Raw genomic sequence first — 27,588 nt, 5'->3', positions numbered from 1 at the left:
ATCTCAATACATGAAATCTAATGAATTATTCCCTATTTTTTCATAAAAAGAACTCATGATAAATTCAATCCCATTATCAATCCTGATGTTTTTTATTTTTATTTAAAATTTGGTTTCAATTAGTTGCACAAATTGTTGGATAAAAGAAATTTCACTTTTATTTTTTATAAGAAAATATCCAAGTGAACCTACTTTTGTCTTTTATTATTGTTAAAAAATATTTATGGCCAACAAAAGATGGAGTAGAAATAGGTCCCCAAATATTCATATGCACTTAATAAAATAAATTGACAGATTTTGTTTGACTCAAATGAAAAGACAATCTTCTTTATTTTGTATAATGGCATAATTTAGAAAGCTCATTTTGTAATGGACATACAATAAAAGAATAATTCTTTTTTTTCTGTAACTATCAATTGAGACATGTCCTAATTTACAATACTAAGTTTTATAATAACACTACCTGAATTGTTGGTGTTGACTAGTTCTCTATTCTTTGTTTATAAGTTGACATAAGTTATAGTATATCAAAGATATACAGGTCACCTCTTTATCTAGCATGATCAATCATCTTTAAAGAAAGATTGTCCTGTAATTTACAATGTGTATTGTTAAATAAAATTTGACAATAAAAAATTAGTTATTTTAGACACAGATATGAAATTAAAATTAAAAGAAGGTACATATAATATATTTGTAAGCCAAAAATTACAGATTAAAATTATAGTTTCACTATGTTTATGTGTTTATGGCTTGTGTTTAAAGAGAACTATGTTTACGTTGCTAGAATAGAAAAAAATAAATTATCTATATTCTCTTATTAATATTTGAGACTTAAACCCGCAATCTATTAGATGAATATGAAGAGATTAATGTAATTTAAGTTATAATTCGTTAGCTATATCATGCATTAATAGTACTTATACATTAATTTATATTTTAATGTATATTTTATATCAATAATTAATTTTAGTGACTATTTAACTAAACATTAATACTATAATTTTTATAATTAAAAAAAATAAATTCTTTGATTTATTTATTTTATTAATTTTTTAGTTTTAGAAAATCTTTTTTTATAAGTATATAATAACTAATCTAATTATTAATTTTTTATGTACATATATTTTTTAATTATGTTATGTATATATCAATAATTAATAACTAAATTAGAGTTTTTTATAAAATATATATTAAAATGAAGTTAAATGTAACATATATGCTATATATAAATATATAGTATAGTAATTGAATTTTATGGTACATATAATATTTTATATGATTTTTTATGAATCCTTCTTTCTCACTCTAATTTTATTTTTGGTAGAATCTTCGATACAATTTAGAATTATAACAATTTAGTCAAAAACACGAAATCAGGATTTTTTATTTTTATAAATTAAATAAATATAATAATTATTGAAATAAATAAATTAAAAAATATTTATCAAAATAAATATCTTTTTTTATGTTATTTACAGTATAAATAAGATAATTTTATATGTATTTTATTTACTGTGTAAATAAAATAAAATAGGTGAAAGTGTATATCTATCTCGTTTATCGTGTCTACTTATTTTATTTTATTTACATATAAAATTATTTTATTGTATAAACAAAATAAAAAATAAATATTTATTTCGATAAATATTTTAAATTATTTATTTCGATAATTATAATTAATTTATTTATTAAAATAAAAAATCCCACGAATTCATCTATGATCTATCGATTTTTTTTTCATCCTTATATTGTAATTTTTACTCGTTTTTTTTTTTGTAGCCGAAGGAAATAAAACAACCAAACAAACATACAAGGCCTTAAAAAGAGGGTAGGAAGCAGGTGGTGGTGGTGGTGGTGGCGGTGGTGGTGAGGGCATGGAGTTAGACCCGCACATGCTTCAGAATCAGAGCGACACCTCTCTCATGGAAGAGGGCAACTGGAAGAGGTGTTCCAGAAAGAGAGTCTCCTCCTCTTCTTCTTCTTCTTCTTCTTCTTCTTCTTCTTCTTCGTGCTCTCCCATCAATAATCTCGATGATGGTTGTCTTATGCATATATTCAGCTTCCTTCCCCCAATTCCTGGTATGCCCCTTAAAGTCCAAATCTTTACCCTCAATTAAAAAACACTCAGGTTTTAATTGCTCCAATTTTGCTGTTTGGTGTCTTTGATCTGGGGATTTATGATGCTTCACTTCCCATTTGGTATGCAATTCGGAATTCGCAAAATTGAACTAGGTTTTGAAATTGGGTGAACTGTTAGTTATTACAAATTGCGTGAAACGGCTTCGAAATTGAGGCTTAAATCAAGGTTTTATGTATATGTTGTTTAGTTAGTTACGTACTCTGGAGAGGTAGATATGATGTAAAAATTTGCAGCTTGAAGATTATATATAGAGAGGAATGCTAAACATTTAAATCTTTTTATGAACCAAGTCCAACCAAGTTAAACAATAAGACTTGGAATAATGTTAGTCATGGCTGATTTTTGTTATATTAGAACAATTTGGTTGGACTTGATTAACAAAAAAACTTGGATGTGTAGCATTATTCATATAATATATGGGGGTGTCAAGTTTGATTAAAACGTTTGAAGAAATTTAACAACTAAACAAATAATCAGCACCCTTGTGGTCATGATTACACCTATCCTTGTACTAACACTTCAATCCTCTCTAAAATGGAAACAATTAACATAATTTGGAGCATGTTTTGTCACGAAGCTTCTATTGAGTTTGCAGATCGCTTTAATACCGCCCTCGTTTGCCACAGATGGAATTACTTGGCATGTCACCCTCGCCTGTGGCTCAGAGTAGATCGATCGGTCAAAGACTTATCCGAACCTGGTGTTTTCCCCAGCATTGAAACTGCTGTCGCTGCTTCAAGGTATGTAAAATTAATGATATGTGTGCATCACTCTAGATTTCCCCTCAGGATGTGTATTAATGCTCACTGTTTTTTTCTTCTTACAGACCAGGTGACACCATTTTAATAGCAGCTGGTGGAGTTCACTGCGTCTCTAACATTCAAATAAAGAAACCAATTTGCTTGGTGAGTTGTCCAATTCTCTTATATGATAAGGAGGAAATGAAGTATCACTTGGTTAATCCCCTGCTGAAATTAACAATATGATATTCTTAAGTGAAAAGAAAAGAACCGATGGAGTCTTTATTCATTTATTTATTTTCTAAAGACTAAGAGTGCATGTAAGGCCTTCACCTGTTTTCCGGTTTCATCACCTTCATTTTATTATTTCCATAAATCTATCCATTTTTCTCATCTTTTAATTGGGAAATATCGTTGATTCTGCAAAGGAACTAGCAGTCTGTCATCTGAATTCAGTCTTGGCCCATTCAAGAATATGCCCTGCAGGCACCTCTGTTCTGTAATCCTCAAAAATCCTCCATGTATTTCAAATAGAGCCAATATAGTCCTAGAAAAATGTCATAGGTATTTGAGATCATAGAGGGTTTAGAATCTTAAGTACGCATTTGTGATAATCAACCAAGTGTTGTTCTTAGTGCAGGATTCCCACCATTAGAATCAGCTAGCATAAGTATCCCTTATCTTTATGACTATCACTGCCACTAATGTCCTCATTTTGGGTACACTGGTTCAGCTTAAAGGACTTGTCCTAATGACCTAATTTGCTCAACCATATGCATAATCTTCTGTAACAGACACCTGCACGGGAATATCATTGAAATGATTGCATATGGTTAAACAGTACCTCTTAGAGGGTAAACCATCCAACCTTGACTTTCCTTGAAATTGCGCATTACACATTTTGCAGCCCTTCCAGTTCTGTACTCTTTTCCAGGTGTAATTAAGTGAGCTCCTCTTTGTATTTCAGCCATTAATCAATGAATTTCTATCATCTAAATAAAAAGTTTCAGCTTGTTTAGTTTTTACTAGTATCACTGGAAACATTTAGGTTCATAACTTCATAAGTTAACACTAGATTAGGAGTTGCCTCGTCTGAATAATGGGCAAGACTTGCTAACTGGAGTTTGTGCCTCTGTGAATCTAATTCTTCGGGAAGCAGTAAGTGTTAATGATAGAAAATATCTCAATACTTTGCCATCCAAAATCAACGACCTTTGTTCAGGTTGGTGCAGGTGAGCTTCCAGATGACACGACACTCACATGTTCTCGAGGCGCAGACAGGTTTGCAATTTCTTCACATACATATTTTTATCTCATGTAGTGAACTTTAGAAGTGATATCTAGGAGTCACTTCCATCTTGCTGGATTTCAAGGGTTCAGTTATGGTTTTTGTCTATCGTTAGACGCTCTGTTATATCGCCTGCTGTTTTGATATCCGGCATCTTGGAAATGGCTCCTTGAGCATTGAAGTACCACCATATATTCCATCTTCAGCGACATTTGGCATGCACGTTTCCTTTTTTCATCTGAGCAGTGCGTTGGAGTTCCTTTCCACCTGTAAATTGGCAAACTTAACTGTGAAGGCAGAGCTTGGCTGTTGCTTGCTACACAGAAAGGGAAGGCTAACCATAGATGGATGCATACTTCAATGTGAAACCAATCCTCTGGACTATCTCTCCTGTCCCATTGTGAGTACAGCCAATAGCACCGAGGTTCTTCCCTTACAGGAAAAGAGTAATGGTGACGGTGTATTTGTTTCTCAAACTCGCATTGAAGGGGGTGCCAAAGCCGTATTGACAAGTGGCGATCTGTCCTTGCAACGAGTAAGAGTGATATATGCCAGAACTTCACTTCTTTTCTGGTTTGATGTGGAGCAGATGTGATCAAATTGGTCATGCCAGCAACCCTTTGTGATGTCATTTGTTGATTTGCTTTCTTAGAGTTATTTGTAATTTTGTTTTTGATAAGATAATGGCATGCAGGATTCTTTTACATGTGACTCTGTACTTATTGTGTACTATTTAAATATGCAAGACATGTAACATTATTCAGTGTAGTATGATGTTTGTAATGAATTTCCTAAATTTTAGTCATTTAAACTTGAAATCATATAGCATCTCTTCTTTTTTTTAATATATAATTTGACGGAGTACTAAATTGCTTATGATTACTCTCATAATTGTCCAGCTTGGGTTGTCTGTCATGTTTGAATAACTGGTATTCTCAAACTTCTGGGGGGTATATATTGAAAAATCGTGGCTTATGTTGCAAATTCTACTTATGTTCAAAATTGTGTAACTCCCAAAGATAAATGCCACGTTACAAACTCATCCAAATTGCATATAGTCAACTACCAATTGGATTGTTTATTCAAAATGTGAATGATGGATTCATACGTGCATGAAAACAAGCAATCGAAGATAGTTGATTAGCTTGTTTTACATCATATTCCAACCACTTTAATCTTTTATTATATTTAAGAAGCTTTTCCCATTTTTAAAATGGGTTTTGTATTGAGTGTTCATGACAATCATGATTCATGAAAGATCATACGAGCTGCAAACCAACAAAAAGATAATTGCTAATCATGATTGAAATTCTTGGCATCAAACATACCAATGCTGCAAATGTGCCTTCATTCTCTTCCATACCAGACAATACACAGAAAATCTTAAGAAAACAGTATTGGTACAAACCACTATTTTAAAAAACCAAGGAGAGCAAAAATTTCCATCAACACAGCAAGATAGCTCGAGTCCAAAATACTAATATTCTCCCGAATATGCCCATCAAGTAGTGAGCTCCATAATGGCCGCAACAATATCACCATTGGCAGCTTTGAGAGCTTTAACTGCTTTTGGTCTTGAAACACCAGCTTGAGTCATCACTAACTCTATGTCCTTGGGATCTACACCAGTCTCATCCACATCCTCATCATCTTGGGCAACGCTGGAAGATTCGGGTTTCGGTCCTGCATTAGCCAAATTGGGAGCCTTGAACTGTTCTGCTGCCTGAGTTTGTAGCTGTGAACTCAAGTCTTCGATCTTAGCTTCCCCGAATATGATGTATGTGTCGGATGTTGGGCTTTTAAATACATCTGGTTTTGAGATAACGAATAGGATCTGACAGAAGTAAAAAATGGTCAATCGGGCAGTATAGAGGAGATTTAACAAGTGGAAAATTTATCAAAATTAAAATAATATATCAAGAACTAACATTTTTGCTCTTTTTTACTGTGACGCGGCTGACACCTGACACAGGTTTCATTCCAAGTTTGAGCATTGCCTTGCGACTCTTCTTCTCACTCCTCGTCTGCTTGGACCTACCAGCCTCACCTTCATGTCCTGCAATAGAAACAGTCCCTTTTTTGTGAATTGCAACCATAATTTATAGCAGGCATTATTTCAGTTATATATAAGAGTGGTATAAATATCTAAATGCATTTTCAGAATTCAAATACAAAGTAAACAAGTCTATGAATTTCATCCAACCATTTTATGATTCCCAAGTAATTTATTACAACCATCAATTTAGTAAACGCAACATAGTGATTTTTAAAAACTTAACAATCAAACAAAGGTTAAGAATCAGATATAGAAAGCATTTTGTTAAACAAAAATAAAATCAAATTCCGGATAGTGAGATTTTTTAAGGAAAACTCAACAATTTTGTGGACCATGTTTATCACCTTGTAAAAGAAGCCCCCTAACAGAAGACACAGCACAGTGTGAAACAATTTTTTTCCCAATTTCAAACTAATAATAATAAAGGCCACTTCTACAATCAAGGCTAGCCAAAATAATCCATTGAACACATACATTTTTTAATTTATACTAATTCCAACCAAATAATTGAAGAAATGCAAGAATGGAAATGGGTTATAACTTATAAGTTGATAACTTACCTTCACCGTCGTCATATTTGTCATCATCCTCATCATCATCATCGTCATCCTCTTCATCATCATCCTCATCCTCAACTACAGGCTCATCATGCTACAAAAGATATTAAAATGTTAAAATAGGGCAAATAGAAGGAAATCAAATATGGAGTGAAAAGGCACTTAAGCTGCTACATTTATACTAAAGCACAACAATCAATAGAAATTACAAAGTACTTACTTTTACCTGCAAATTGTAACAATCATCTGCTAAGTGTACTTGTAATTTTTTTCCCTTTTTCCAATAGTTCCACTAGACCAGCGATTAAATTGTTTCCTAAATATTAGTGTTCACTAATAATTTATTAAGTACAATTTATATGCCAACGTTTGATGTCAAAATTACATTATCCCTTCTCTTGCAAACTTGAGGAATATTGTTAATACCAAAAAAACCTTTCAATTTCGTCCATTAGAATTGCTCAACTTGGAACCAAGAATCTTCCGCTAAACCCTAGGGCACAACTCAGCAACCAGATACAATTATAATAAAACCTAAACCTCTCCTAATCAAACACAATCAACAAAGTTTGCACACAATCAAACCGAAGCCAAAAGCATACTCAAATACAATTATAATAAACCTAGAAGTTAAATATAATAAAATCCAAAAAATATATATATAACAAAAATGGATTAGAAGATTGTTTTGAAGAGAAAATGAATTACATGGAGCTTCTGCTGTTCGAGATGCTCGGCAAGAAGCTCTTCTTGGGTCTGAGCAGTCATGGCTATGTCAAATCAAATGAAATGAATTGAGTGGGTTTATGTGATTAGATCCAACACAACACGAAAGCCACACACCGCTAAAACCCTAGAACTCAGAGTTTTATACCACCACGAATCGGGTTGACCCGGAAATAACCCGTTTTCCCTGTTCCAACCCATTTCAGATTTCTTTTTAAGCAGGCACGGATATCAGGAGGTGTCATACTGTCATGCTACCTACTTTTAATTTTAAGGTTATTTTCTGGATAATTTACACATTTTAATATTACACAAATATAATAAATAAAAAAATTATATTTAGATTTTTTTATTTTTTATATAAATTGCTATTACCTCATAGAGTTTTATATATCTTCACATAAACTGCCATGTACTATATAGGGTAGCTTTTGTTTTGAGGTATTGAGATAGAGATTGGAAGACTAAAATTCAGTATCATATTTGTTAGTTCAGAAATTGGTACTATAATTTTTGTCTCTGATCCCAAAATTTAAGTATTTCAGTACATCTAAAAAGTGAGAATACAGGAAATTAAAAGTTTTAGAGATGAAGACTGAAACTTTAATAACATTTTATACCTAAAATACTTTCATTTTAATTAATTAATTTCAATTTTATCCTTTGTACAAATTAAATTAGAATTTCATTCTTGTTTCAATTTCTGTCTCCTACTTTGCACCAAATAGAATAGATTTATTTTAATTTATGTCTCTTAGTCTCCGTTTTTTAGTCTCAGTCTTTTTGTCTCTATCTTTTCATCAAATGCTATCTAGTAGACTAGTAGTTTATGTATATTTGTGTAAGACTTTAAAAAGTGTAAGTTTATATAAAAAACAAAGAGAATCAATATAACTTTTTTTAATTTATTGTATTTGTATAATATTGAATTGTGATTTATAATTGTGTAAATTGTCCTTATTTTGTTTTTAAATTTCAGATTAATATAAATTAATAAATTAATAGCGATAAAAAGAAAAAAGAAGAGGAAGATATATTTGTATTCTTTTAGAATTATTTCAGTTTTATAAATGAGAAAATATATGTATGGATGCTTCACGCAAAGTAAGGAAGATATTTAATTTTTTTAGGCATATATAAGTATATAGTAGTCCAGATTTAAAAAAAAAGGTATATTGCATTGTAGTGTATATATAAACTACAACAATTAATTATATACGATTAAATAACACTCATAACTTTAACTAATTATTACACCATTGAGTAATATATGTAAATTCACTATTTGATTAAAAGTTAATTCTTATAAATTGTTCTTACAACTTTCATGTAAATCAAGAACTATGTCTATTTGATATGTTTTAAAAAATCAATATATTCTATTTGTCTAAAATATACATAAATAAGAATTAAATATTCTATTTTAGTAAAATTTAGTGTAAATAATCTTATAATTAATTTTTTTTTATCTCAGTCAGATTATTAAAAAGCATATCCTATGTAAATGCACTCAGCAGTGAGGGGGGAAAAGAAATAAAAAGTTAGAAATCGAAAATTTAAAATTTGGAACAAATAGTTGTTGTACCAATACCATTAAAAAAATGTAAAAAATATATGAAATATTCTCTGTATTTGAATATAAATAGTCTTAAATTAAGAGTACATAGAATAGAACATCTTTTATTAATTTTATATGAAAGTTGAAACTTGGTCCTCCAACCAAATTTTCAGTGTTCCAATTTAGTCCCAAATAGTAAACACCATAACCAAATTTATTCACTCTGTATTGAATCATTGTTGTCTCTGAAAGCTGATTATTAGCACTAATCATAAACAAATTTCAAATCAAAGAAAACATTCTCATCAATTTCAAGAATTTAAATGCCATCTCAAAACAAGCCATTCATGATTCACCTGCAAAAATTCATGATTCTTGTGCCTCCAAATAACATACCAGGAATAAAAGGTTTCTATGGCAACTACATGTTGGAATAAATCAACTAAACAAACTAAACTAGAAATTTGTGTGTAAAGAATAAAGATCTCTGATACCTTTTTTTCCTGGGAGTAACAAAAAAATATACATCAAAACAGAAAGTTGGGGACTCTTGAATGCTCACATGAATGGACCAAAAATCAGAAAGGCTGGATCTTAAACAAAGACTAAAAGGGTTATATGCACAAAATGTGTACCCCATCGTGGTCAGCAACCACAAAAATGCAATCTTGTTTCACCTGATAATTTTCCCATATCCCTTTTTCTCTATATAATTTGTCAACCCCCAGTTCCCCAGTGTTACATGTGGCCCACTTTCTTGCGCGCAAAATGATCGTGAACATGTAGCTCTAGCCTATGCTTCATCAGAGAACATCAGAAACCTGAAAATTCACCAGAGCAATGTCATTGCTCCACAGGGTTGATAGAATAGAGAAATGCAACAACAAAGCCCCTTTTCGCCAAAAGGGGTAAAACTACATGAATTAATCGGCATAATATGTCGTAACTTACAGACTGATTATCAAAAGTCAATTTACTTTAGAAAAGTCAGAATTTATGGTTTAAAAAAACAGACTTGGCCATATGAATTTATCAATAGTATAACTATTCGTCATCCTATAAGAGACCTCTTAAAACAGAAACATATTGATGAAGACACCAAGCTGAGGGAAAGAATTATGGGAAAGAAACTCAGATTCAGACATAACCATAGTAGCATGTAGCATCCCTTTAGGGATCAAGCTTCATTGATCTTTGAATATGCAAAAAAATACTCAACCTCTTTACATGTTCTTTCTGTTTAAGAAAATGTGACTAACCAATACAATATAGAGACAATGACAAACAGAAGTATATAATATTAATTTCATACGGCTTACCATTATAGAACAAAAATTAGGGTAGCCGAAACTCAATTGCTCAACTCCCTGTAGTAGGCCTTCCTTTCACCACCAGATCATCAGCCGAGTAGTAATCCGCTATGAGTCGGTACATATAGGACGGGTTATGCCCTCCACTGAGAAGTAATTTGCAGATTATCAAATACGGAAAGAGATACCAATTAGCACATTAATTTTCAGGAGATAACGATAAGCTATTTGAGAATTTCATCTACTTCAGTTCAACTTACGTGTCAGTAATAAACAAACTAACGAGTTTAGGTGGCACATAATCAAATGTTGGATTAACAATGTGAAGAGAGCCAGCGCCGCTAGCAGAATCCATGCAATCTGAGAATTCCCCAAAGTCAAGTAGCTCAGATGGGGATCTCAGCTCATTCAGTAGGACTTCAGGATTGTGCGGATACAAAGGGCACAGCTGTTAACAAGATAAAGCAACTTTCAACAATAGCAAGATGGTCGATAACTAAAACTATGAAGCAACCCAATTTAATTCCTACGCAAGGATACGGCACTAAAGTTGTCATACTAGCAATAAATGGTTAGCACTCAAGTGAATCAATAACTAAGATCCAGCTGTTTCATTCTTATTGTACAGAATATTGTTAAACTCCAAATTTCAAATCTCTATAATTTGGTTTGGATCTATCCAATATTGTTTGGTGATTGATTTTGAAAATTCACTAAATTAAATTAGAAGCAACAAATTCATATTGTTTATTTTGATTCTGGTAATCCAATTTACACATCTTCAAACTCAATTGATCAACATACACACAATACCTTAACATATGGCTAAAATTGAAATTAAGAAACCATACAACTTTAGTCCAACTATTGAGCAGGACGTGGTTTTCAGCTTAAACTTGTGATTCTGATATTTCAACCCATGTTAATTAGGAATATACATGCAACAAGAAGAGATTCAACTCGTGTCCCAGACATTCATATTTTCAGAAACCATTATATATATATATATATATATATATATATATATATATATATAGTTCCCATTTTATGATTTAGCATAACAATGAAATAGATTACATGCAGACATCAAATGCCATAACTCTTGTCTCCTAGGATGTTACAAATGAGGCAGATAAGGAACATGTTTAACATTATAACCTGAGAAGAAAAAGATGAGAAAATGTTTAACAATATAAACCTTGTGACTCCCAGCAAGTACGACAAATGGAACAGCATGCCTTTGAGCTGCAAGTGCAACCATATTCAAACCAACCGGGGCGATCACTCCACCATTAGCCATCACAGCATGAGCTCCAACTATAACCTATATATGACGAAACCAATTTGACTTCAGCATAAGAGTCTCATTTCTTAAAAATATATTGCCAGGATCAGTGCATACCATGTTAACTCGGGAAATCATGGCAAAAACTGCTGAATCAGTAATTACTGTGGTTTGTAAGCCTCTAGCAGCCAAATCTTTTGCAAGGAGGTGTCCTTGATATCTAATTGAATGTATCATAAACAGAAAACGATCAATGCAGAATATAATCAAATCAACTGCTGAAAAACCAGCATCAACCCTTGCAAATGGTATGTAGCCTCTAATACCAACCTTGGTGCACCCTCGGCAACAAAGACCTTAAATGATCTCTTTTTTTCCTTTGCAGCACAAAGAAATTCCAACACAGTTTTTGAACTGCCCAGGGTCAATATTACCTCACTGGAAATCACGCAAAGAGTAGTGTAAATGGTTAAATAAAATATAATTTTCTTCTATGTAAATAGAAAGAAATAAAAAGAAACAGACACCAATAACAAGACAGAAGCTGATAAATCAACTGTAAATATGCAGAGCGCGTATGGACCCTAATGCTAGTAAAAAATATTATCAAGCCTTTAATCTGAGTAACATGGATGGAAGCAATAACCCATTCTCCCAATAAGAACAACGCAATGAACCAGATCAGAGTTGCTTCAACAAACATAAAAACATTTGTCCTGATAGTTACATGACATGCATCAAATATAAACATTAGGGAATTGAATATTATATACATATTAGCTCTGACCAATTATGTCAGACAGAGAATTATAGCTATTCCAGTAATTAGTAATGCCATCATGCTTCGACATAAAGATAAACAGTTACCGTAGAAAGCTAAAGGGGGGGGGGGGGATACGATGGAACAGCCTCCAAGGAAAGCTGTAACTAAAGCATGGCTTCACCACATAAATAGATACACAATTAATAGAAATATTCCATCTGCATTGGTCTACCCTACCCTACCTACCAAGTGCAGTCTTCCATACTATAAAAAATAGTGTAGACAATGTTGGACCCATTTATCAATGCCTATTTGCGAAAATGCAGGGAGTCCTAGAATTGATCCAAAAATAAAAATGCATGATTCTAGGTAGATTGTAGACACTCAAATGAGTTGAAAGCACAAATATGTAAAGTTTTACACACAAGATTTTCACAGTCACAGATCAATCTGAGCTTTGGGGAGCAAGTATAACATGTCATTAAACAAGGCAACAAACACCTTAAAATAACAAGAGCGTAAGAGTATATCATAAGATAGTTTATGAAGAAACAAACTTTTGATGAATGTGCTCTATTGCTTGCTCAGCTATTTGTTCATAGCAAGTGGATATGTCCTGAATAAGTTCATTAACTGCTTCAATGACATCATGCTTCAACTTCCGACCTCTTGAACCTTTGTCAACCGCTGAAATAGAGAAAAACAAAGCAAAACTCAAAAAACACATGCAATACACCAATAAAATAACAATGATTTTATCATCAAATACACCCACAGTAACATGGGATAAGTAGAGCAAACAAAGTGAACACACAGAGAAGAAATCCAGTAATAACATGCATCCTCACATCTGCTTTTCCCTTCAGAATCACCCCCTGAGGAAGACGTGTGTGGAACAGCAGCTGAATCAGGCATATCCTCTAGAAGAGTTTGCAAGGATGGTGGACGCAAGGTGCTTCTTGCAGCAGCTGCAACAGCAGCAGCAGATAGAATGGGCTGGTCACTTCGCTCCATGTCATCTTCATCATCACTAGCAACTGACAGCCCCAAACCAGCCATAGCAGCTGTTGCAAGGGAAAGATCCTCCTCCCTTATAATGTGTAAAATACGCCTCACAATATTTCCCACTGCTAGCTCTGCAATCACATGCATGACATGTTATAATATGCAAATGAAATTGACCTCCATAATTCCAAATTAACCACTAATGCATGTGACTGTAAAATATCTTTTGACAGAAGGTGGAGCTAGGCAAATAGATCTCTAGACATAAATTTGATTCTTCTAAAATAGGAAAGTAAAATGTTAGCTACCCTTGGATCATTAAGTAGAGCTCACTGCACAATGGAAGTTGTTGATCCAAGGGCAGTTAACTCCTTATACATGCATGCTCACTTTAGAGGAGCATGCTTGGATATCATTTTTTTCCCGATTATAATTGAAAGCTTATCATAAAGCTGAAAACTAGCCTATAGTTATATCAACCTTTTGAAGCTTATGATCATACCAAACAGTCATTCCATATACTACATAGTAATTTTAGGGTTACTTCTTAGCAAAGTTATCCAAATATAAATTAACTATCACACGACCAATTATATAAAAAGTGATTATTGAAATAAGTTTAACTTTTCAACTTTCTCAAACACACCCTTAAATCCCCCAAGGTACATAACAAACAACTAAGTCTTATCTCACTAGATGAGGTTGGCTGTATAATAAAAAAACCTATCATTTCTATACTAAAATTCTAAAAGAAGGGGCTAAATTTCTACATACCAACAGGATTTGCAGCAATAAGCTGCTCCCCAACTGCCCTTACTGCATTAATCAAAGCTGCAGCCTGGTTTGTGTGTGGCACGCGCTGCTGCGAAATCACAGACCGAAGCACCTCCGCTGTCTGCTTTGCTGTGGCCTGAGACCCTTCAATTTTACTAATACCGCACACACACAAAAGAAAGCCGCTAAATTAGTTCTTAAATTCACAAATCAGAAGATGGTTCCTACTTTCATCAACCATTGAACTCAAACAACCTTATGACTAATAAAAGGTACAAAAAAGAAAAAAATATACCGTTTTTTAAGTTGATTGACAAAATCATTGACAAGGGCCTGAACATCTGGCATTTTGATGCCAAATTTAACCTGAAAAATACACATGCACATGTAAACATACTTCACTTTATGAAACAATAAAACAAGTGTAAGTGTAACCTAAAAACTAAAAACTAAAAACCTCGCAGTGCATTAAATTAACAGCAAAGCAGAAGAAACAGTAGCAAGCGAAGGTTACTTCCCCAATCATCGAATCACAGTGGGGGTTATATAAGCAGATAAAAAAATAGAAGGGCGAAATCGGAATAGAAATAAATTGAAGAAGGAATCACGAAAGCGCATACCTTTGGGGGTTTGGGTGAGAAAGGGTCTTTGAATTTTGGGTTTCAGTTACTTTTTTTATTGTTCCCCCTTCAACGAAGCGAAAAAGAAAAAATCAAAATAGAAGATGAAGCTTTAGTTTTACCTGAAGCAGGGTATTGAGAGTGTTTGGTTAGAGAGAAAAGAATGAGGGAAAATTGAGAACGGAGCAGAAAGAAGAACGATCGAAATTCGAATCTCAGCTGCGTGAGGCGTGAGCTTGTTGAGTTGAGTTGAGTCTGTGACTCAGGAATGAGGAGGATTGAGGGATTCTCGTTTCCGGGTCGCCAAACCGAACATTGACCCGTTTGGATCCGGCTTACTCAATTTTATTTAAAATAAAATATAAATATTTCCCCCAAAAAAAGTTTTAAATTTATTCTAAAATGGTTAGGTTGCGTTTGGAAAAGAAATATAAGATAAAAAATTATGACACATATACTAAATTTAAATGTCACAAAAAAAATTAAATATTTATGTTATATTTGACTTAAAATGTGTAGAATTTATTTATGTCTTAATATTTTATTTAATTTAAAATAAATATAAAAATTAAAACAAATAAAATTATTGAATTACCTTTATTAATTAAAAAATTAACAAAAATCAACCCCAAAAGACTCCAACACCCTCACACACATTGGGAGTGGATCCTCTTTAGTAAAAAAAAATTGGATGGTGTTCAGTACAGAATCTCATCTTTCCTTACATTTCTTCTGTTGTCGACAAATACTGACATGAACACAGGACACGACATGACACAAGACACATAGATACATAAATTTTAAAATCTTATAAGATACGAGAACACATTATATATATAAAATATAAAATATTTTTTAGATAAATTATAATAAATTTTTTATATTTTATTGATATTAAAATATAAAATAATTTTTTAATTATTTTTAATATATTCTTTTAACTATATAAAAATATTTAAAATATTTTTTATTTTAATAAATAATAATATATATTATTTTTAAACTCATTTTAAGAATCTCTGACTATTAAACATAATAATGAGCTTTTACTTTTTATCCTTTAATTTTAATTACAATCTCTACAAACAAACACAATTTAATAGTTTTAGAGAATTATTAATTAAACTTTACGATTTAAAATTTTGTAATTAAATTTTTATATTAGATAAAAAATTTAAATGAGATTGTGGTAAACTACTTTTTGTTAAAATATTCTTAGGATATTTAATTTTGTGTTTGATGTAAGATGAATGTTGGAAGAAAAATGCTAGAGAGGTAATATTAAAAAAAAAAACAAATATTGTGTATATCTAATATCTAATGAAAGATCATGATTTATTATTACAACAGGAAGAATTTAAAGATAAAACATTTAATAAAATAGTGTGTCTTTGGGTTGTATAACATATAATTTTATCAAAAGTCTCCAAAATTTAGTATGAGAAAAAAGGTTAAAGTAGTGTATCCATATAGAAAGATCCGAAGCATTAGTATGAGAAAAAACTAAAATTATTTACCCATATAGATACTAAAATTTAGTAGAAAAAATGCGAGTAATAAAACCAAAGATGGAACCAATGACACTTTGATATTTGAGAGTAATATTGGCAAACCATGAAATAAAAAAGCAGCACAATATTTTGTTTATAGCTCTATTATTTAAAAAAAAATATATGTATTCTAGTTCAATGCTTTTTTCCTCTAAAAATGGGTGAAAAAGGTTAGAATTAATAAAGAATTAAGCTAACAAAATCTATCATAAACTATGATGATAACATGCAAAATCAAACTCCAAGACACTAAAATAAAAATCCTAATTGAAGTAAACAAAGAATAAGATTAGGTTACCATTTTGGAGATACTAATGTTTTCAACAAATAACGATGATACTAGAATCAGATGAAGGTGCTTTGATTATTGAGATTCTCAGAAAAAAAGATAATAAACCAAGCATGATAGAATTTTGTTTACAATATTTTATTTCAACAATAAAAGTTTTTGTTAATAAATATTTTAAGAAACATTTTTAAAAATATTAGAAGTTGAAATTTTTAATAAAAAATATAAATAATCAAAATGTAAATTTTAAAATATATAAAAAGTATAAAATTATACTAACCAATATAAATATTCTTAAATTACTTATTAACTAAATCAATAAAATAAAGGGTTAATTACTCTGTTGGCCCTTATGGTTTCGCAAAATTTTCAATTAGGTCCATATACTTTTTTTTTTTTAATTGGATCCCTACACCAATTTTTTTTTCAATTAGATCATTTTTAATAGTAACTGGCTTAATTGTATATGAACCCAACTAAAAAAAATAGTGCAGGGACTCAAATAAAAAGAAAAAAATATAGAGACTCAATTGAAAATAATTTTGGTGCAAGAACCCAATTAAAAAGAAAAAAAAAGTATAGGAACCTAATTGAAACTTCGCAAAACTATAGAGACCAACAAAGTAATTAAACATAAAATAAAATACATTTTAAGTAATGTAATCGTTTCTTAAAATTATTTTAATTTATTTTTTAACACACACATAATATTATATATATATATATATATATATATATATATATATATATATATATGAAAAGAAAAAAAAATCTAGAAATTTCTATATTCAACCCCTTTTGTTTTTTAGGCTGAGTCAAAATAATTCATGAAAAGAAAGAAAAAGAAAAAGCTTCATTCATTTCCTACATTCCAAAATCTTATACGTTGACTTTCACAATAAACCCAATCATCTTCAGATCAAAACGAATTATTGCTTTTTTTTTTTAAAATTTCTTCCCTTTCAAAGCGACTTTTCAATTTAGGTTTCAAGCTTTCACCATGAAGGGTTGACCGCTTTTAGAATCTCCTTGTATGTTTTCTTTCAATTCAATTGTTCTTAAAAAAACTTGTTAATTTTTATGATTCCTTTCGTTGGCCTTTGAATTTTTGACCCTTTTGTTGATTTTGTTGCAGAGAATTAAGGAGGGTGGCTTTGATAAATAACCAATTTTAAGTGGAGGGAAAAAAAATAATTTTTATTCTCAGATTGTAGACTCATTTCTTGATTTTGGTTTTCAATTTTTGGAGGCTGGAGATGGCTGTACGGCAGGGAAATTCTGAAGGTAACGGTGTCTCAGGTGAAAGAAAAAGGTTTTTTTTTTTTTTTTTTCAAAGGAATATAATGAAAAATAGATGTTGACTAGAATCAATTCATTCATATATCTGATAGAACATTTAATTATTCAATTTTTCCATGTGCCCCCTTTTTGGTTAATGAATGAGAATTGATGATGCAATTCCATTGTTATAGGGAACCTGAAAATTATGTATGTAATTTAAAATATTAGGTAATTAGTGTTACTGCTACTATCCTGCATAAATGATTTAAACAAAGGTGTTATTTGTAATTCTCTTAAGCATAGCTTTCAAGAAAAGGATAACTTGGGATATAAGAAGGTGAATAAGAATAGGGTGGACTTTTTCATGAATGAGTTCTATGTGTGTTTTTCACATAAAAATGATAAAATTTTATCCATAAATTTCTTTTCACCCCAGCACTAATTGTAAGTTTGTAGCAAGACCCAAAATGTGATTAAATGGTACAGAGAAGCTTTTAATATTTTTTTATAATGTGGTGATTTTCTAATGGTGGAACTTAAAATTAAATTCAAGTGATGAACTCCTGCAATTTCACAAATTTGTGATGGCACCATGGGAGGCTTACTACTGAATAAAATCTCGCTACTGTAGGGTCAACAGGAGCTTGCCTTTTTGATCTCTTCTGCTCTGAAACACCAAGTTTGAATTCCCAAAGTCAAAGAAGCCAATGGCTACCTCATGGTAATTATCATACCTTTTATATTCTTTACTTATTTTGGTATTGATAGCTCTATTTTGGTTTGTGAAGTCTATAACTATATATGCTTTTGTGCTATGTATTTGTTGCGAGTACGCAGTTGACAATGGGACAGCGTTAGATGTCTAAGATGGGCGTTTTTGCCAAGACCATACTTAATGATTTTGCCACTGATAATTTGATATATGAGAAATCTCAGAAAAACATGTTGATGCTTCCTGCTTTTAATTTTAAAGATGAAATGGAAAATTCTATTTGTTGAATATTTTCAACATTTTGTAATTTCAAGAAAGTTCCTGTCAACCAGAACGGTGTCAGTCAATTGCATTATGGATGGAACAAAGAAAAGAGAATTGCAAATTTACAAACTGTGTTAACTAAAAGTATGAGAGGATTTCAGAAGTTTGAGATTATAGTTCCTCATGTACCTTAGTTTTGTGCAATGATGCTTCATTTTTTTTTTTTTTTGATAAACATTGGGGCAGAAACGCCTAAATAAAACAAGGAAACTAACGGAATGATGCTTGATAATCTTTAGGCACAGTGTTGAAATGTCTTGCAATGTCTTTGGCTAATGTTATTATCCCCTTCAAAAGAAGCTTAGTTCACATATCTCTTTACTTTATAACATACAATTTTCTCTTATTTCCTATTAGTAACTCCACAAGAAAGGCTCGACAATCTGATGCGTCAAGCGGGGAACAGGTTCTGTGCCGATTGCGGATCATCAGATCCAAAATGGGCGTAAGTATTATCTTGATTTTTGAGGAATTTGGGCTATACTTATTGTTCGTTGCTCATCACTTTCAAATAAAATTATCATATATCTTGAATAAATGTTGCTGACTTGCTGTAGTATTCTTCCAAACAAATACAAATTCATATAGTTAACTTATGTTTACATCTTCATCGTTCTTGGGTGAAATAGCCCTTATGTACTTTATGAAATTTTTGGATTCAACTTAAAGTTTACATTTGTGTACATATCTATGTTTTTAACAAAATCTTGGGTAATTGCTTTACTAATTTTTTACTACTAATTTCATTTGAATTTGATTTTATTTTTTCTGTATTAATAGAAGAATTGAGGAAGAGTTTTTTAAGACATGACAAATGATATCATGAATTTGTTGTCACGTTGGTGTTAAATTTATCAGAACATCATCTTCATTTGATTTTATTCACTGCATTCGTTGAATATCAGGTCTTCAAGTCTTGGAGTATTTATTTGCATCCAATGTTCTGGCATACATAGAAGCCTAGGAGTCCATATATCGAAGGTACGATTCTTGTGTGCTTATTTGCTTATTGAAGGAACGAAGCCTAGTGTGTTTGGAACCTGCTGTACTTGCGTGTTCGAATCTCTTTTTCTTTTTTCCCAAGTTCAAAATTGCTTATAATTTTGAATTTATTTTAGAAAAGTAAAATGGTTATTTTCCTAAAACTATCTCTGCTACCAGCATGCCTTTAGACTACCCTCCTGTGAGAAATGAAAAATCTGTGATAAATAAGATCATGTTTTCTTGAAAAGGGAAAGTTCTTGAATAGTTTTTCTAATCAAGATCAGTAATTCGTCACTGATAGTTAAGCTGTACAGATATTTGGAAATAGTATAGTGTTTCTAAACATGATTTGAATCGTATTTTCGTAAATGGGAATTCTTGCACATGATTTGATTTTCATATAGGTTCTATCGCTGAAACTAGATGACTGGACAGACGAACAAGTTGATGAATTGGTGAAATTGGGTGGAAATACAGTAATCAATAAGAGGTATGAAGCTTGTGTCCCAAATAACATTAAAAAACCAAAACCGCATTCTTCCATCGAAGAGCGTGCAGATTATATCAGGTAACTCAAACACATGCAATTCATATTCCTGCTGTCTAAAAGCACCTTTCTGATTAACAGAAGTTTACATTCATTATTCAGAAGAAAATACGAACTTCTACAGTTTTTGGATACGGAGAAAAATTTGCAATGCTCCTTTCCACCATCTCCACAAAGATATTTAACATGCTCCCCAAGCAACGCTGCTTCCTGTGGGTTTCAAATGGACAAAAGACATTACGAAAAGCAAACAACTAAAGCTCGTATTGGGACTGCACTCCGACACAGCTGGGGAAGAAAGGAATCCGAGCATAAGATTTCAAAGAAGAGTACTTCGTTGGTAACCTTTGAATTGATTTCTTTATAACCTGTTATAGCTTTACTATAAGAAGCATCCTGAGAATCAAATCCTGAATCCTGTTTCTCCCTATTTACCGTTATAGGCAGGTATGGTTCAATTTGTTGGGTTGATCAAGGTTAATGTCGTTAAAGGAACTAACCTGGCTGTCCGGGATGTTGTGACTAGCGACCCTTATGTCATGCTTTCTCTTGGTCACCAAGTAAACTTCTTCTTCTCAACTTCTTCCGGATAAAATAACATCGTAAAAGTGAAATATTTAACATATGTTGTTTTACAGTCGGTGAAGACTCGTGTCATAAAGAACAACTTGAATCCAGTTTGGAATGAAAGCTTAATGCTCTCGATTCCAGAGCACGTTCCTCCTCTTAAAGTGGTAAGCACAAATGTATAATTTTTTCTGTATATGAAACATGTTTACTATTTTCTGTATTTGAAACTTGTATACCATTCCATTTTACTCCATGCTATTATGCAGGTTGTGTATGACAAGGATACTTTCTCGACCGATGATTTTATGGGCGAGGCTGAAATAGACATTCAACCTCTAGTAACTGCTGCAAAGGCATACGAGAAATCTTCGATCAACGAGTCAATGCAGCTCGGAAAATGGGTAGCAAGCGGCGAAAACACTCTTGTTAAAGATGGTATCATCACCCTAGAAGAAGGGAAGGTCAAACAAGAGATACAGTTGAGGTTACAGAAGGTTGAGCGAGGAGTTTTAGACATTGAGCTTGAATGTCTTCCTCTTACTCAATAGATGGCATTTTTTTTGTTTTTGTTTTTGTTTTTTGCAGCTTCATTGATAGGAATATCTCTGTGTATATCTCTCTGTAGAATGTCTTGTCTCAGCTTTACTTTGTACAATTTTCTGAGACTGACTTTTCCTTCTGTAGATGAACAAATATGAATTATCATCAGTAAGAGCTTATTTGTGGAAGCTTGGATAAGTTTTAACCTTTTTTCCTTTTCGGTTAAGCTTATATCTCTGGGATTATTTGATTAAGTTGGTTATCTTTTCTTTTTTCTTTTAGGCTCTTTTTTTTTTTCTGATGAATAAAAAGTTCTACTACAAGTCTACAATTATCCGATTATAAGATATATAGGGAGAAAAACTAAATAGATTAGGGTTTTGTTTAAAAAAAAAAAGACAGGTGATATATATTGTTAGATTGTAGTTTAAAATCAATGAAAACATCGATATATTTAATATTTTTATAAACTTTTAGAAGTTGGTATTTTATACATGAACCTAATTTTGATGTTTGTTTAGTGTTTACATTTGCATTTAGTTATGTACTATCATGTTACAAAAATAATTATTTGACATTTAAAACATAAATGTTCATCTGAAAGAATGTATACAATTGAATAGCTCCATAAAAATTTGACACTTTTAGTTTATGAAAATTAAATTTTATTACAAAAAATCATCTAACAAAAAGCACTCAATTACAAAGTTTATGTGTGTTTGACCTAAATTATATGTAACTTGTTTTACAAATACAATTAAAAGAATAATAATACATCAATGCGATATATGTTTTGAGTCTTTACTACTTATATTAAGTATCAACAATCTTTGTAAATTAATCCTTATTCTGGTTAACTGGAAGGCTACATATAATCAGTATCTCTTTTCTTGTATGACCATACCATTATTAGCCTTTATAATCTACCATGAATATGTTGACAATTTAGCCTCTTTTGATGATGATGATGATGAGTTTGCCTTTGCCACAATCTTAAGGCATCCTCTGATAGAAGCCCATGACATAATTGCCATTGAATTGAGTGGGACTTTGGAGCTCTCAACTTTACATTGTCGGCAAGAAAAAAATAGGAAAAGAATCAAAAGATAGAAAGAAATTGTGGATTGATTACCTTGAAGAACATGCTAGAATTTTATTTATTTTTATTTATTTATTAATGTTCGAGTTCCCAACATTGTTTTCTTCCCCATTCTTGTTTCTATCCAGAAAGAAAATGATACCAATTTCCAATCCTCTCAATTTTATCACCTAAAGTTTTTTTTTTCAACAGGTAGAATGGAAACATGCACATAAATCATCCACCCTACCCTTTTATGACAACTTATTCGGATACAATCACCTTCAGCTAAAACCTGGTTTTATTCTGATCAGGCATATAGAAATGCAAATTGAACATTATAAAAGGGTTTTGCAAAAAATGTTGGGAACTCAAAAAACCTGAACCCAATCCAACAACAAAAGTAATTTTTGGGAATTGTAGAATCACTAAATGATACCAAACAAGAGGGTATTTCATATTACAACACGCCTCACTGCTATTTATACATGTTCTATTAATAAAAGACAACACACCAGAGAGAGAATACAGACACAATCTGGGATCAGAGATAAGGGATTAAAATAACCCATTCTCATTATTAACTATGAAAGACCAATACTTGCAATTAAGTCCTGATGATAATTGCACTAAATATTTACATTGCCTCGAAGAGAAGCACTAAATACACATTACTCTCTTTTTTTTTTTTTTTCCTCTGAAAGCAGACACACTCCTTGAACAAAACAAAATGCTGTTCAAGGTGCAAGAGACTCATCATTCTCCCATAATGACAACTCTCAAAAACTAACAATAATGAATTCAAAGAGTGCTTTGAATCCCTTGACAACCAACCAACCAAACTCATATCTCATCCCTCCCACCGGGACCACCATCAAGAGCATGCATGCAATCAATCCAACAAACAAAATATAAACTACTCATTCTCAGACAACTTTGGTTACTTAGGGTTTTGGCCTGTGTTCCTTTTTCTCAGGAACAGCAATTAGGGCACCTAATGAGTCCATTCTCATTACACTCCAAGCATCTCTTGAGCAACCCCTCATCCTCATCAAACACCTTCCTGCTCCCACTGCAATGCCAACAAGGTGCGAATCTCAAATCGGCGCAACTCTCGCAGACAAAACCGGGCTTCGTCTTGGGGAACCCTTCAAGAATCTTCCCTAGCTCGCCGACCTCAAACAAGTGCCTGATCACATCAGCTCCTCCAATATACTTTCCTCTCACAAAAACCTGAGGGAGGGTCACATTCTTCTCCCCAAGAGCACACTGCAACTCCTTCCTATATTCCGCGTCCATCGAAACATCCCTTTCGTCGATCCATATCCTGAATCCCTTAAGGATCATCCGAACCGCGCTGCAATCCTCAAACGTTCTCCTTACCCCTCTCAGGCTCGTGAAATACACCACCACTCGGTCGTCCGCATCCGGTAACCTGAACGGAGTCCCCAAATCCGAGTCAACCTTCATCAATTTCGAATTCCCTTGTTTCGCCTTAGACGATTGGACTGATTCTTCAGTTGCTGATTTTGCAATTGACGAAGATTTCGATTGCGTTTCAAAGAGGCCGCATATCTTCTTAACCATCCTTCCGCGCATCGAACTCGAATTGGAACTGGATTTCGATTTCGCAGAATCATCCGATATATCGCTAAGGGAACCAGAACGATCAAGTGTGTAGGATATCTGCGGCGATTTTGAGTACGCCGTATGAACCGTGTTGGAACGGTTGAAATACGGAAACCTCGACATCTTCGAGAGAATAACAAGAACGCAGTCTAATCAAATTCCAAGCTCAGAATTGGAGAATTCAATAACCTAATCGCAAAGAACCGAACAATTTTCAGCCTCCTTTCCAAAATTCCCCCAAATTGAAACCAAAAAATACAAAAAAAAAATAAAAAACAGAAATGACATCATTTTTAGGGTTTCTTATCCCTTACCTCGCAAAAGGAGAGGTCGATGACAACAACGACGACAGCAATTCCCCGGCGCGGCGGAGGAAGTGAAAATTAGGGTTTTGCTTTCTCCTGTTCCTTTTTGTTGTTTCTCCTTCGCTTTGAAACTTTTTTGTTTGTGTATAGAGGCTAATTTAATGGTGAGGTTGTTGTGTTAGTTAGGTTATGGTTAAGCTGTTATATGATTTTTCTGTTTCTTTGTTTCTTTTTATCCCTTTGGTTTTGCAGATTTTGAAGCAGAAGAATAAAGATTGGAACGAGGAGTTGGATTTTCTGTTACTTTTTGTAGTTGGCATGTAAAGAGAGAGAGAAGCTTATCAACAACGGAAAGAATTTTCTACACACAAAGAAAGTAAGACACTAGAGAGGGAATATAATTTTGGGAAAATTGCAGTTTACTCCCTTGATATTCATTTATGCTATTTTACTCCCTCTAAGGCTAAAAAACAAATTCTTTTTGTTGGCTTTGATATAGTAAAAAAAAATTTAGATTTTCTAAAATGAAAAAAAAAGTGATAATGTGAGAATTAATTATTAATTTTATAATTTTTTTTAATTTTTTTATTTTAATTTAAGAATAAATAAATAATTAACTCTTTATTTTATTGTTTTGCTAATTTTTTTACTATTTTTCGTAAATATCTAACCTACTATAACCGAATATTTTGATAGCTCGAACAACTTTTAAATTTATTAAATTAAAATAAATTCTATAAAAAAAAGCATAACTAAAAAATTACACTGTCTTAGAGTATTTAATAAGTCGATCAAATTGTATATTTTAAAATTAGTTATTAATCAATTACAACATATACAAAATATATATTTGATATTTTTTAAAAATTTTATTATATTGCTTGTATATTATATATTTAATTATTTTAATATAATAAATTTGATTATTTTAAAAGTTTATTATTTAGTTAAAATAAATGGTATGAAATAAATAAATAAATAAAAAGTTGTAAAAGACCGTGGGGCGGTGTTGTAGGTTTGTCGTTTAGATAAGAGATAAAATGATATGATATGAAAATACAAACATGAATGAAAATGAAAATGAAAATATATAACGTTTTCCCTCTCATTTTTTATACCAATGTGTGTGTTGTTATTTGAATGCGTTATTTTGGAAGCGTGGCAACATAACGTGCTCTTGGCTTTTGTTGTATGTGTTGGATTGCAAATGGGGTTGGTGCTTATGCAACTAAAGTCAGACCACCGGCTGCCACTTTTGAATGCAGGACGCGGTTTTCTTGTTATAACAGTGACAATAAAATTTGCACATAAGTTCTTACTACCCATGAAAATTATAAAATCGTCAACAAATTCGTTCCTAAAAAATTAATTATTCTCTAAAATTGTCATTAAAAATTTTATCAATCTAGTTTTTCAAATATTAAAAATTTACTCCGTTAACAATTGGTGACATGAGAGACACCTGAAACATACTTGCCATAATAAGAGACGCGTTTTAGGAATAAGAAATATAAAGACTTGTATAACAAAAAAATTTGTATGTGAAGATTAATTGTAAATATTTATAGAATTAATTTTTAAAATTAATAATTTTCTAAAAATAAGTAATCTCAATTCTTAACAAGTATTTTTAACTTTAATTTCTTAATAAATCTAATCAAACAATAAAATAATAAAGAGTTATATTCTATCTAAAATAGAGTTGAAACTATTGATAATATTTTATCTAAAATGAAGAGCTGACATTAAGCCATCTTTCGGAATCTATAAAATTTGTACTTGTCATCATATTAACTGTTTCTAAATTCAACTTTGTAATCCAATTTACTCGTTTGGAAGTATCAGAACCTGACCCAAAATTGTCATACTCTGAAAACATAATGTTATCCCTACAAAAAAAATTATATTTTTGGTAACAAATAATATTTTATACGATGGTCCAATCAAAATCATATATTTACATAATATTTAATATATAACTATAATTCTTAAAATATTATGAACTAGGTCACATTGATATTTTTGCTTTGTATTTATAACATAAATTAATAATATTGTTAATAAGATGATTAGCACAGTGATAGAGTCTTACTCATTTTGAGAGGAATTCCACAGATCCCAACCAGCAGGTTGAATAATGTTGGTCATATTTGTACTGTAGAAGAGAACTCTAGCATAAGGTCTCCAAGGTCTTCCCAAAAAAGTAGAACCATCTCCAGAGATACTACAATTCTTGAATACAAACCCATTTGAATCTTTTGGACGTTCTCTTCCTTGTGCTGTTATATATCCTACAAACCCTTCGCCTAATGCCCTTCCAATCACATTTATGTTACACCTCTGCCATTATCAACATAATAATACATTTAATTAATCATAAATTCTCATTCAATCCATTTTTATGTTACTGTGACTAAACAATTTTAACATTATTTAAAAAATATTATTAAAATTAAATTCATCTATATTTTTTATATAAATTTCACATTAAATTTTAAATAAATTTTTATGATATATAATTCTATAAATATTTATGTAACATTTACAAGACTTAAAATAAAATTAAACTAAAATTAAGTATTAAAGATGCTCTTATTACTAAAAAAACGTTACTTTAACAGTAATAATAAATACGATAGCAAGCACCTTTTATATTTCAATAAAATTGAATTACCTCAAACAATGACTGGCCGGCACCAAAGATAAAATCAACAGCACCTTGAATAGTACAAAATTTGTAATAATGTTTTCCTTGATTGTCCCATAAAGTATCTTGCAATCCAAAAAATCTAACTTTATAAAAGTAAGACTTGTCTCCACTTATTAGTGCAGCTAATGCAGGAACCCTGAAATTTTTATTTATTGAATTGTTGTATGTATTCTGTTCCACAAAACAAAACAAAAAAAATAAATTTGAATTTTTTCAAAATATTTAGATTTTTTTCTAAGAAATT

The 27,588-nt window shown here is 31.5% G+C and overlaps 5 protein-coding genes across 7 annotated transcripts; 2 read left to right on the top strand and 3 right to left on the bottom strand.

The window, feature by feature from the left end:
- Positions 1 to 1,742: 1,742 nt before the first annotated feature.
- LOC112716994 (F-box protein SKIP5) lies at positions 1,743 to 4,992 on the top strand. The gene is made up of 5 exons (XM_025769080.3): positions 1,743 to 2,082; positions 2,739 to 2,883; positions 2,970 to 3,048; positions 4,106 to 4,164; positions 4,418 to 4,992. The coding sequence occupies exons 1-5, from the start codon at positions 1,878 to 1,880 to the stop codon at positions 4,764 to 4,766; spliced, it is 837 nt and encodes a 278-aa protein (XP_025624865.1). The 5' UTR covers positions 1,743 to 1,877; the 3' UTR covers positions 4,767 to 4,992.
- A 460-nt stretch (positions 4,993 to 5,452) lies between these two features.
- Positions 5,453 to 7,762, bottom strand: LOC112716995 (nascent polypeptide-associated complex subunit alpha-like protein 1). The gene is made up of 4 exons (XM_025769081.3): positions 7,493 to 7,762; positions 6,788 to 6,878; positions 6,100 to 6,227; positions 5,453 to 6,005 (listed from the first exon to the last, which is right to left on the bottom strand). The coding sequence occupies exons 1-4, from the start codon at positions 7,550 to 7,552 to the stop codon at positions 5,673 to 5,675; spliced, it is 612 nt and encodes a 203-aa protein (XP_025624866.1). The 5' UTR covers positions 7,553 to 7,762; the 3' UTR covers positions 5,453 to 5,672.
- Positions 7,763 to 9,355: 1,593 nt separating this feature from the next.
- On the bottom strand, positions 9,356 to 15,162 carry LOC112716993 (uncharacterized). 2 transcript variants are annotated; one of them, XM_025769078.3, is made up of 11 exons: positions 14,826 to 15,162; positions 14,501 to 14,571; positions 14,206 to 14,360; positions 13,275 to 13,562; positions 12,984 to 13,113; positions 11,994 to 12,101; positions 11,781 to 11,883; positions 11,577 to 11,702; positions 10,639 to 10,826; positions 10,388 to 10,524; positions 9,356 to 9,889 (listed from the first exon to the last, which is right to left on the bottom strand). In XM_025769078.3, the coding sequence occupies exons 2-10, from the start codon at positions 14,551 to 14,553 to the stop codon at positions 10,428 to 10,430; spliced, it is 1,248 nt and encodes a 415-aa protein (XP_025624863.1). In that variant the 5' UTR covers positions 14,554 to 14,571; positions 14,826 to 15,162; the 3' UTR covers positions 9,356 to 9,889; positions 10,388 to 10,427. The 2 variants fall into 2 exon arrangements, with proteins under 2 accessions (XP_025624863.1, XP_025624864.1); XM_025769079.3 differs by having other exon boundaries at positions 14,948 to 15,147.
- Positions 15,163 to 17,425: 2,263 nt separating this feature from the next.
- Positions 17,426 to 21,820, top strand: LOC112716992 (probable ADP-ribosylation factor GTPase-activating protein AGD11). 2 transcript variants are annotated; one of them, XM_025769075.3, is made up of 10 exons: positions 17,426 to 17,695; positions 17,800 to 17,963; positions 18,577 to 18,666; positions 19,339 to 19,426; positions 19,887 to 19,962; positions 20,370 to 20,533; positions 20,615 to 20,852; positions 20,956 to 21,072; positions 21,151 to 21,246; positions 21,349 to 21,820. In XM_025769075.3, the coding sequence occupies exons 2-10, from the start codon at positions 17,921 to 17,923 to the stop codon at positions 21,628 to 21,630; spliced, it is 1,194 nt and encodes a 397-aa protein (XP_025624860.1). In that variant the 5' UTR covers positions 17,426 to 17,695; positions 17,800 to 17,920; the 3' UTR covers positions 21,631 to 21,820. The 2 variants fall into 2 exon arrangements, with proteins under 2 accessions (XP_025624860.1, XP_025624861.1); XM_025769076.3 differs by having other exon boundaries at positions 17,439 to 17,695; positions 17,800 to 17,948.
- Positions 21,821 to 23,107: 1,287 nt separating this feature from the next.
- On the bottom strand, positions 23,108 to 26,498 carry LOC112716991 (uncharacterized protein At5g39865). The gene is made up of 2 exons (XM_025769074.3): positions 24,644 to 26,498; positions 23,108 to 24,518 (listed from the first exon to the last, which is right to left on the bottom strand). Exon 2 carries the CDS (start codon positions 24,450 to 24,452, stop codon positions 23,673 to 23,675), a length of 780 nt encoding a protein of 259 aa, XP_025624859.1. The 5' UTR covers positions 24,453 to 24,518; positions 24,644 to 26,498; the 3' UTR covers positions 23,108 to 23,672.
- Positions 26,499 to 27,588: the final 1,090 nt, after the last annotated feature.

The sequence above is a fragment of the Arachis hypogaea genome, chromosome 10 (assembly GCF_003086295.3).
Source record: "Arachis hypogaea cultivar Tifrunner chromosome 10, arahy.Tifrunner.gnm2.J5K5, whole genome shotgun sequence".
In the NCBI taxonomy this organism is placed as follows: Eukaryota; Viridiplantae; Streptophyta; class Magnoliopsida; order Fabales; family Fabaceae; genus Arachis; species Arachis hypogaea.
Note: the sequence above shows the minus strand (reverse complement) of the source record. Positions and strands in the feature narration are given on the sequence as shown.